The sequence below is a fragment of the Eurosta solidaginis genome, chromosome 2 (assembly GCF_040869045.1).
Source record: "Eurosta solidaginis isolate ZX-2024a chromosome 2, ASM4086904v1, whole genome shotgun sequence".
Taxonomy (NCBI): domain Eukaryota; kingdom Metazoa; phylum Arthropoda; class Insecta; order Diptera; family Tephritidae; genus Eurosta; species Eurosta solidaginis.
The window spans coordinates 44,136,003-44,148,074 of NC_090320.1; the positions used below are offsets into that span (position 1 = coordinate 44,136,003).

The 12,072-nt window shown below is 45.3% G+C and overlaps 1 protein-coding gene across 1 annotated transcript in view; it reads left to right on the forward strand.

Moving 5' to 3' along the window:
• Trp1 (translocation protein 1) overlaps window positions 1-12,072 on the forward strand; it is a 48,351-nt gene continuing 36,279 nt past the window's right edge. Inside the window, exon 1 of the mRNA XM_067765179.1 lies at window positions 1-339. Within this exon, the coding sequence (XP_067621280.1) occupies window positions 304-339 (36 nt within the window). The 5' untranslated portion in view covers window positions 1-303. The remainder of the gene's footprint in view (window positions 340-12,072) is intronic.

Genomic DNA, 12,072 nt, shown 5'->3' on the forward strand with positions numbered 1-12,072 from the left:
AGTTGATGTATCAAATCAAACAAAAAGTACCGACCAGCTGTCCCGTGCTGCCAACTTGGTTCCGAGATGCAGAAAACATCGTGAAAAATTTGCTGCAGCGAGCGAGCGATCAAAAATTTCGCAATTGTAACGAGAAGCAGACTGACCTCTCTTAATATATCTATCCTCTTTGAAAGCAGTTGGAAGAAAGTGTGTAACAACTAAATTGAAGAAGTTTTTTTTATAAAAATAATTGCAAATCGAAAAGGTTTAATCACGATTGAAATAGTTTAGAAAATATCAAATTGCAGAAAAAACGTGAAAATGTCGGAGAAAAGACGTGCACGTCGTCGTAAAGATGTAAGTTTTTCTTGGATGAGACGTGTGAAGGACAAAGGATTCTAGGAAAACAAAACGATTTCGAGTTTGCAGTTTTTATGTACACAAAGTCAATGCTGAGTTTTGTTTTTTTTGCTGGTGTAAAAAAATAATTGTGGAAAAATTATTGCGCACACATAAAACGGAATGTTGACGTATATAGATTTGTGTTTTGGACGTTTGTCTTAAGCATACACACCGCTTCATACATATAAGTATATAAAGCAAATTTCTAATTGTGACCAATTTAAAATCATTGGATGACAAAATAATAAAACAAGTGTATGAAAAAGTGGTAATAGTCTAGTTGAGGGGTCGACTGCTAATACGCTACCAAAAATATCGAGAGAGGTGTCAAACGACGCGTCTTGACATCAGTATTAATAATCCGAGGGCGGAAAATAAAAAAAATAACTCGTTCAAAAGACATTAATGAAAAACCGAAAAAAGACCCGCGGGTACCTCCGAAACCGGGGGTGGGATCCATAGTATTTTTGCGCAGAACACCTTTCTGAGTTGGCGGCCTTCGGCCGCGCTTATAAAAAATAACCCTGGGCTACGCCGTGCCAAGTCCGGGTGTGTGGTATAACCGTGGCTACCGCCACGGTGATGCACAAATTTTTTTGTGGGTACAAATACAACAACAACCACATGCAAATCACCAACTTCAACTGCAAATATCTCCGGACATAGATAAAATTTGTCTTTTCCGCCATCGGATTATTGTTCTCGAGATTAATACGCGTCTTTTGACACCTCTCGATATTTTTGGTAGCGTATTAGCAGTCGACCCCTCAACTAGACTATTACTGTTGTTGTTGTTGTTGTTGTTGTTGTTGTTGTTGTTGTAGCGATAAGGTTGCTCCCCGAAGGCTTTGGGGAGTGTTATCGATGTTATGGTCCTTTGCCGGATACAAATCCGGTACGCTCCGGTACCATAGCACCATTAAGGTGATAGCCCGACCATCTCGGGAACGATTTATGTGGCCATATTAAACCTTCAGGCCATTCCCTCCCTCCCTACCCACAAGTTCCATGAGGAGCTTGGGGTCGCCAGAGCCTCGTCTGTTAGTGAAACAGGATTCGCCTGCTCTAATGATTGCGTAGTCCATATTATTTATTGTTGTAGAATATTTGCATGACTAGCAACGAGTGAAATTTTATGCATAATATTTAACCGTGGCAAAAATTGAATAAGAGTGGTGTGTTGTCTTATATTGTACACAAGCTATAGCAACAAACTTTCTCCAAAGAGCTTCGGGTTGCAGTGGGGCAATTTACGATATGACGCTTACAGGTTCTCTGTTGGTGCCTCAAGTTCTAGTGACGTACAGGTCAATGGCTTTTCTGCGAATAAGATGCCTCGGCAATTCTATACGACAGCATGACACTCTTAATACACTGCCAAAAATATGGGGAGTGGTGTCAAATGACGCGTTTGGGTCCCAGGATCTCGAATCCGAAAGCGGAAATTAAAAAATTTATTTCTGTCAAAAGAGCTTTCCAAATTATAAACGAAAAATGACCTCACAGCGCTCCGAGACCGAGGTGGGATCCTGGGTCCAAAGCGCGTCTTTTGGCACCCCTCCCGATATTTTTGGATGTGTATTAAGAGTGTCATACTGTCGTATAGAATTACCGATGCCTCTTAGATATATACATATTGTAACGAATTCACTTGCAAATCCTCTTATTTGCAATCCTCTGCTAAGTTCGAATCACTAAACTGTTGAATAAATAACTCCAATATTGAATGATGGAAAAATGGCCTTTATTAAAGTACCTCACAATAACACTTATACTTTGCTACTCGCTGGCTTAATAACCAAACTGATTAATACCTCAAATGAAACTCTACTGTTGGCCGCCAGATTGCGTGCTTAAGCAAACTGATTGATAGCTCAACTCAAACTGAATTACTTCTAACTCGCCTGCTCCGCTTTTATAGTTTACGCTGCATACTTCTAGGCTCTTCGATTTCCAGAACTTACTAGTTAGTTTCGGCTACAAAATCTCCAGCCACAACTACGTGCACAAATTATTGCTCTCTCTTGTGACAACTCAGATAAGATATATGCATGTGTTTGTGCATTGCCGCTCCGCTGCTCGTATACGTACATATGTGTAGACCCAATTATTTATTCGTTTATGTAGATACATAATGATTGAATTATTGATGTGAATGTTTGTAGTTTACAGTCTCTCGCGCATACATAGGCGTATAAGTAAATGCATCTGTGTGTGACATCTTTCGGCTGCCTTATATATGTGTATACATTATTTGATTATTGACGTAAATACTGCTTATCGTGGCCTTAGCATCGCCTTAGTGATGGTATAACTTAGCGATGCTAATATCCGTGACACTGCCCTCCACCTAAGTCTGATCGTCCCGATCAGACAACTCTCTCGATCTAAACGCTGCTAGCATCGCCAAATGTACCACTCTTCTACTCCGTGGTTTCTCAATGCTTTGTATGCGGTTGTTGTTGTTGTTGTTGTTGTTGTAGCAATGCTCGCCCCACCTAATAGCCGCGACCGATCACAAATTGTCATCAATATCCTCTAACGGGAGTCCAAGGAAACTTGCCGTTTCAACAGGGGTGGACCATAAGGAAAGGGGTGTTAGAGGCGTTGGTTCCACATTACAATTAAAGAGATGGTTGGTGTCATGTGGGGACACATTGCAAGCAGGGCATACATTTTGTATGTCGGGGTTGATTCTGGATAGGTAAGAGTTTAACCTGTTACAGTATCCAGAACGAAGTTGAGCAAGAGTGACACGCGTTTCCCTGGGAAGTATGCGTTCCTCTTCTGCGAGTTCTGGATATTTTTCTTCAAGTACTGGATTCACCGGGCAATTCCCGACATAAAGGTCCGACGCCTGTCTATGGAGTTCACCAAGGACCTGCTTGTGTTTTTCCGCTTCATACGGCTGGGTTCTCAGGTGCCGTATTTCCTCAAAATGCTTACGGAGATGACTCCTTAGGCCCCTAGGCGGTGCTGGTTCGTCAATCAGATGTCTGTTGGGATGCCCAGGTTTCTGGGTATTCAACAGAAACTGTTTGGTCAGCATCTCATTTCTCTCCCTGATGGGGGTATTCTCCCTCATTATGCAGATGGTGTTCTGGGGACATAAGAAGACAGCCCGTGGCGATTCTGAGAGCAGTATTTTGGCAGGCCTGTAGTTTCTTCCAGTGGGTGGTTTTTAGGCTTGGCGACCATATGGGTGACGCGTAGCACGTAATCGGCTGGCTAATTGCTTTGTATGTCGTCAAGAGCGTTTCTTTATCTTTTCCCCAGGTACTGCCAGCAAGGGATTTGAGGATTTTATTACGGATCTGAATTCTTGGAGCAATTGCGGTTGCGTGCGCACCAAAATGTAGATCCTGATCAAACGTCACACCCAAGATTTTGGGGTGTAGGACAGTCGGTAGCGTAGTGCCATCGACGTGGATGTTCAATATGGTCGACATTTGGGGCGTCCATGTTGTAAATAAGGTCGCGGAAGATTTAGTCGGTGACAATGCCAGGTTTCGCGAGGCGAAAAAACTGGAGAGATCAGGGAGATAGCCGTTTATTTTATTGCATAGATCATCGATCTTTGGGCCTGGGCCTGTGGCCATTATTGTGCAGTCATCGGCGTAGGAAACGATTGTGACTCCTTCCGGTGGTGAAGGTAGCTTAGATATGTAGAAATTAAACAAAAGCGGGGATAGGACACCACCCTGTGGCACCCCTTGTTTAATTCTCCTTTGTTTTGATGTTTCGTTTCTGAATTGCACCGATGCCTGCCGACCACCCAGATAATTTGCGGTCCACCTTTTAAGACATGGGGGAAGGGTAGACCCTTCCAGGTCTTGCAGTAACGAGCCGTGGTTGACCGTATCAAAAGCTTTTGATAGGTCTAACGCTACGAGTACTGTTCTATGGTGGGGATATTGATTCAAACCGCAATTTATCTGGGTGCCAATGGCATTTAGCGCGGAGGTAGTGCTATGAAGTTTTCTGAAGCCATCCTGATGAGGGGCTAGCTGCAAATGTGCTTGGAAATAAGGGAGCAAAATGGCTTCAAGCGTCTTTGCCACTGGCGAAAGGAGAGATATCGGACGATATGACTCACCTACGTTAGCTGGTTTCCCAGGCTTTAGTAGCGGGACCACCTTGGCCATTTTCCATTTCTCGGGTATGACAAAGGTGGAAAGAGACAGGTTGAAGACATGCGCTAAATATTTGAAACCCTCTTTCCCTAGGTTTTTAAGCATCGGCATGGCTATGCCGTCTGGGCCCACTGCTTTGGATGGTTTAGCGCGACCAATGGCGTCCTCAACCTCTCTAGCGGTGATGGTAATTGGTGACGCGCTGAGTTTGTGTTTATGTGCGTGTCTATTGGCTCTCCGTCTATCTTTGTCGACCGTAGGATGCATTATATATTGTCGGCAGAAAGCGCTCGCGCATTTTTTCGCATCCGACAGCACCTTATCGCCAAAGGCGATGGAAACTTTGTCTTTGTGCTTAGTCGGATTCGATAGGGACTTTACGGTGGACCAAAGTTTACCTACACCGGTAGAGAGGTTACAACCTCTTAGGTGCTCTTCCCATTTCGCCCGCTTGTGTTCGTCCACAAGCAATCTGATGCGTTGGTTTATATCCCTTATTTGGGGGTCGCCTGCATCAAGCTGTCTTATAAGGTCGCGTTCCCTCGCTAAGCTCGCGGCCTCCGCCGGGAAGTGGGCCGGATTTCGGGAATTCTCCCGGCGGGAATGAAATGTGCCAAGGCGGATTCAATGACCTTACGGAAGGCACGCTCCCCTTGGCGGGCATCAGTCGGGATAGGGAGGGCAGCAAAGCTGCTGTCTGTTGCAGATTTATATTCTTCCCACATTCCTTTTTTGAAGTTTATGAAAGTGCGTTTTTCGGTGACGATGAAGTCGGCGGTACGCTCGAACGAAATAAGTATGGGCAGGTGGTCGGATGCCAATGTTACCATCGGCTGTCAGTTGACGCAGTTTACGAGTTCTGCGCTCACGATTGAGATATCTGGCGAGCTATGACAGCTTCCTACCATACGTGTGGGGGCGTCTCCGTTTATTGTGCAGAACGTCGTTTCGTCTATTTGATCCGCCAACATCTCACCCCTACTTCCCCCTGTGGGTTAGGGGTTAGAATATGCCCACGGTAGGTATACCGGTCGTAAAAGGCGACCATAATACCATGGGTACCCAATCCATGAGTAAGGTGTTTTACTCGAAAGGTAGCAGGGTGGACGCGGTGTATCACCCTGTGAGACCCTAGGCAAGGTCTTTATAAAAAGTGCTACCGCGGGAGCAGGAGAAGCCAGTGTGATCTGGTGCACTGCATCGAACGATGCTTTGTACTCAGGTCTCACCTCCTGTCCTGAGATGGCCCCCTTGTGGGAGCATCGCGGTGGCTGTGGTTTCAAATAGAGTTCACTTATGACACACGCTCTGAGTAGACTTGTTTTCCCTTGGGGACCCTAGACCCAAGGGAATTCGGTCTCATGCTTGCCACGGCGGTCCCAATTTCATTGAGAAGCTGACCCTGAGGGGCAGATGATAGGTTGGTCACATCCCTTAAATTGTGACAAAATGCTGTACAAAAGTCGACGAAAGATGGTGAAAGAGCGCATGTCTATCGTCAGCCAAAAAGCAATCGATAATTGTACGAGTGGGCCGGTGCTCATCTCGTCTTTTGAGATGTTTTGAGGCTGCCTTAGACTGCGCAAGCGAATAGAAGGCGTTCGCTGTGTGGATGGCCACACCCTATATGTGGCAAGATTTGACGTTGTCAAATCACTGTAGTGTGGCGGACTGCAGTGTAAAGATGTTGCTGGGGCAGGTACTCGGTACTTACAGGTCTGTGAGCGGAAAAGGTTGGCCACATCCCTTAATTGTGGTAGGAGTGTATTTGGAGGCAAATCGGTGCATAATTGTTGTGTAATTGAGTGGAAATTGGAGCGAAATTAATAGCAAAAATGGAAGCCAATAGAAGACGATATGGCACACAATGTTTTTCAACGTAGTGTGGCCTCAAGCGATGTCGAGGGGCATTGTTGAGGCGGGCACTCGGCACTCACAGGTCTGTGTGCGGAAAAGGTTGGTCACATCCCTTGATTTAAATTCTGATGGTGTTTGGTGTTGAAGACGGCGCATAATTGGATGCCAAGCTCACTTTGTTTGTCAACGTAGTGCGGCCCTTTAAGCAACATCTAAGCAAAACCAAGCGCCGCCAAATATCTCAATCTGGTTAACTTGTTAACCAGATACCGAGATATCAAAATCAATGAAAGAGCGACCTTGAGGCAAGCACGGAACTCGCGGTGGAGTTGCCGTGCAACCGGGTGCCATTACCCGAAAATGGAAGAGGAGGATGGATAGTCCTCCTCGGCCAAACCAAGGCTGGTTGACTTGAACACCCCAGCTCACCGCATTGGTACCAACTTGTTGGGCCGAAGATCAACGGACATTGATCTGTGTTTTACACCGGAGGTAAGTCTTCACGACAGGGACTCCCGTAATACACGTTCTTTCTTTCTCACCCCTACTGTCCGCCCGCAAGTTTGAATGCCATAGGTCGTGATGGGCATTGAAATCGCCTAAGATAATGCGATTGTTGCCAGTGAGTAAGGCCTCGATATTAGGGCGGTATCCACTGGGGCAACAGGTGACAGGAGGGATGTAGATGGTGATGATTTCTAGATTTGCATCGCCTGACCGGACAGATAGGCCTTGACGTTCTAAGACATTGTCCCTGCGGTAGATGCCAGGATCAAATATATAATATTGCACAGAGTGGTGTATGATAAACGCGAGGCCGCCTCCATTTCCGCTCTCGCGGTCTTTCCTGTGGACATTATAACCAGAGCAGGTCTGCAATGCAGATCTTGCTGTGAGTTTAGTCTATTGAATCGCAGCAATGCGGATGTTGTGCCGCTTCATGAAATCGACTATCTCCGTAATCTTCCCAGTTAGTCCATTACAGTTGAACTGCAGAATTCTGAAGTGCATGAGGGGTGACGCCGCCACTCTGGGGGTAAGTGAGGGGTGACTACGCCTAGGTTGTGGAAGGCCAGGACGCAATTGCTGTTGTGGCCTTGGGACTGGGCGCCCTTGGGCAAGCATTGGGGTACCCGGATGATTTGGGTTTGCGACCTGGCAACATGGCGTGATGAAACCCGTCGAGGGGTTGCCGTCGCGGAGACCAGAACATCTATGAAAGTGGCACCACCCAAGACAGGAGCTGCATTGAGCGGATGTCGCAAACCTATATATTCTGTGCTGGCAGACGGTGCAAACGGAGGCAGGGACTAAGAGTGTTTCCCTGACCTGCACGATTGCTGCCAGAAAAGAGGGGGGGGGGGGGGGAGAAGAAGACGGGGGCAGGGGCTGATGCTCAGCATTGCTACCAGCTCTACTACGAAGGTAGTAGTTATGAGTGGTATCAGCTGTTTGAGTTGTTGGCGCCGTGGGGCGCGAGCAGCAGCGGGTACTTGTTGTGGCTTGCTGAGCAGCGAAGCTGCTGGAAGGTAGTGGGGATACGCTTAGGCGTAGACTACGGGACGCCCTTGGGCGTGAGCAGCAAGGAGCCACAAAAGATTTATAAAAGTTACGTGGACGTCGGGTTTTGGGATCAAGCCCAGAACAACCTGTCCGATGCAAACATCCCTTGCACGAGACACACTGAACAGAGTATGACCGTCCTGAAAAGATTCTTTTCTGGCAAATGCAGCAAAACCATTTCTCAGGACCGGGGTCAGGAGACGGACCCGGATTGGGTTCGATACCTTCCCGGAGTAAGAGAATATGTAGCAGTCCTGCTGCAAGGAGCTGCTGGGAGGATGAGAATTTGTGGGAGGGACGAAACAAATTAAATGGGGTCACACTGAAATGACAGTGCTTGGTCGGGCAAAATCCCGAGTCGCTCCGGTACATAGAACCGACTGCCTTGGGAAGCGCGGTATGCGGTAGATGGTATCACTGGTCTTCTTCACAACCTTGTACGGGCCTTCCCAACTGCACCGAAATTTGGATGGAACACCTTTCCGCCGGTGAGGGTTGTATAACAGTAGCAAATCTCCCGCCAAGAAACCTTTCGAATTATTGTTCTCATGGTACCTGTGTTTCATCGTACCACTCAATACCTTGGTTCGTTCCTTCACACTCTGTTGTTTGGCCAATGAACTACTTCGTAGAGCTTGCGCTTGACGGATTGGCTTCGCATAATCATTATCGTTCCCACATTTCACAACAGTAGTGCGCTCCAACAACAACAACAGCTCCCGCTTGAAACTACCCTCGCATTCTTTATCGGAAATTCGTTGCTTCGTTTTCCTGCGTCTTTTAGGTTTTGTCAATGCCAGTGTTTCTCTCGCAGGTACTTTTGATTTTGATTTATTTGGCCCATTCGATCTATCAACCTTTGCCTTTGACTGTCGTGGTCTTTGTCGAGTCTTTTCCACCAGTACCCGATTACTGCTGAACCCTTTTTCCAAACTAAAGTTAAGTGGTATGTCCTGATTCTTATAGCGCATAATTTTTCTCCGCATATCGATCCTGACGTCATGGTCAACCAAGAAGTTCACTCCCAATATGACTTCATCAACGATCTCCGCCACAACGAATTTGTGTAGAACCATGACTTTTCCAATTAATACCTCACATACCACTTCGCCTTGGACTTGATTATATTCGCCTGTGACCGTACGCAACCCTGCTCCAGGTAATGACTTTACTCTCCTGTAGACCAAATCAGATCGGATCAAGGAATGAGATGCCCCCGTATCTACAGTCAGTACACGCTCTTTACCATCCACATTCCCTCTGATGGTAAGACTGCTTGGTTTCCTTCGAATCTGCGACACAGATATCACAGGATATTCAATAGCAGGGGCAAGTTTTCGTTCTTTACATCCGACACGCTCTTGCTCATTTCCCCCAGCTTTGCGTTTACGGCCACCCACATTGTTGGAACTATTAGGACCAAGATCGCAATGACGTGCAATGTGACCTGGGTTGCCGCACTTGAAACATTTAATAACTCCGGCATTCTTCTGTTGAGATCCCTTCAGTGCTTCCAAAATTGTGTCTACCCACTCTGGCCTTTCTACTTCCACACGGCGTGCTTTGAAAACTGGCTTACACAGAAGCGACGCTGTTTCCTGAATCAGAGCATGCGATACCGTTTCAGCAAATGTTAGTTTTGGATTCGCATATGTAGCCCGCTTCGCTTCCACATAACGTATGCCATTTATAAAGCTCTGAATCTTTACCCTTTCAGTGTATTCCACGGGTGCATCCGCATTCGCTAAATGTGCTAGCCTTTCAATATCCGACGCAAACTCTTGCAATGTTTCACCAGGCCTCTGGAAGCGGTTCAGCAACTCCATTTGGTATATCTGTCTCCTATGCTCAGTTCCGTATTGTCTCTCTAGAGCAGCCATCAATGCTTCATAATTGTTCCGCTCTCCTTCGGGAATCGTCTGTAGGATTTCCGCTTCCGGCCCCTTCAATGCCACGAACAGTGCAGCAACTTTATCTTCCGCATTCCAGTTGTTCACTGTTGCGGTCTTCTCAAATTGTAGCTTAAAGACCTGGAAAGGAACAGAACCGTCAAAGGATGGTGTTTTTACCTTTGGATTACTCGTTGAAACTGCTGGGCGATTTAGTTGCAACTGCTCGATACGTCCTCTCAAAGCATCCACCTCGGCCTCGATTTTTTCTTCAAACTGTAAAATGTTTGTATCTTGCGCCTCCAACTTCGAGGAAATACGTTCTTCTTGCTCTTCCAGTTGAGCAGAGATCGGCGATGATATCTGTGCTGAAATTTGCGCCGACATTTCGGATATCCGTGCTTCTTGTGCTTCAATCTTTGATGTTATACGTGTCTCTTGGGCTTCAATCTTCGCTGTTATACGGTTCTCCTGCGATTCCAGCTGAGTTTCCATCTTGGATGTAATCTGTGTCGATATTTCTGACATACGCGTTTCTTGTGCTTCAATCTTCGATGTTATGCGTGTCTCCTGCGATTCCAGTTGAGATGACATTTGTGACGACATTTCTGAAATGCGTGCCTCCTGTGCTTCCATCTTGGATGTTACTGTCGATGTTTGAGCAGTTATTGCAGCCAATATCATGTTCAAGTCTGTGCTCGTAACTGTCTGGGATGTTTCGTTTTTCTCTTCAATTTTTGTTGTTGTCTCGTCCCCATCAGAATAAAAGACAAACTCGTCCACATCAATTCCTTGCGATTCCATTACCTCTCGTAGCCGTGCTTGAAGTTCGATTTTATTGCCAGTTGTATTTAATCCACGGTTCTCCAACTCCTTTTTCAGTTGCTGGATCTTCAATTCACTGAACTTTTCCATGCACTTGTTGTCTGCTGGAATTTATTCAACAATTCCTCTTCTGACACCAATTGTAACGAATTCACTTGCAAATCCTCTTATTTGCAATCCTCTGCTAAGTTCGAATCACTAAACTGTTGAATAAATAACTCCAATATTGAATGATGGAAAAATGGCCTTTATTAAAGTACTTCACAATAACACTTATACTATGCTACTCGCTGGCTTAATAACCAAACTGATTAATAACTCAAATGAAACTCTACTATTGGCCGCCAGATCGCGTGCTTAAGCAAACTGATTGATAGCTCAACTCAAACTGAATTACTTCTTACTCGCCTGCTCCGCTTTTATAGTTTACGCTGCATACTTCTAGGCTCTTCGATTTCCAGAACTTACTAGTTAGTTTCGGCTACAAAATCGCCAGCCACAACTACGTGCACAAATTATTGCTCTCTCTTGTGACAACTCAGATAAGATATATGCATGTGTTTGTGCATTGCCGCTCCGCTGCTCGTATACGTACATATGTGTAGACGTAATTATTTATTCGTTTATGTAGATACATAATGATTGAATTATTGATGTGAATGTTTGTAGTTTACAGTCTCTCGCGCATACATAGGCGTATAAGTAAACGCATCTGTGTGTGACATCTTTCGGCTGCCTTATGTATGTGTATACATGATTTCATTATTGACGTAAATACTGCTTATCGTGGCCTTAGCATCGCCTTAGTTATGGTATAACTTAGCGATGCTAATATCCGTGACAATATGGTCCTTTAATTCGCTTTTTGAGGTCCGAAAAGGTTATTTATATTACTTTTAGATTCAACGCATGCAAACTGCGTTCTATACACCAACTTTTCCGCAATTCTCTAGAACAATAGACAAGTTTTCCGCTGGAGCTTCACATTCTGGTAAATATAGTTTTATCATTAAAATATTTATTAAGTTTTTTTTTTATTTTAGCTAAAGGTAGATGTCATCCTAGATAGCATAAAGCTTACACGTCTCATGTACTGCAGCCAGCGGGCTTCCGATTCTACAATCATTTTTACTAGATATATCCCAGCCATCTAAGAGCCATCTGATGTCAAGCATCATCAGTGGTTCTCGAAACACAAACGGATTTACTAAACGAAAAGTTGAAAAAACTTGAAACTACAACTTAATTGGCGCTTAAAGCTGGAGACATTGGTGCTTTATCGGTAACCGTATCGGTAACCTTTTAACAGCTGATTCGACCAACCTTATGAGAATCAATGCAATCGATTATTGGTGCCGCTAAGGTCGTAACCGTATCGTAGCCAACCAATTGTGTTTTGGTTTACCGTCGTAACGATAAAC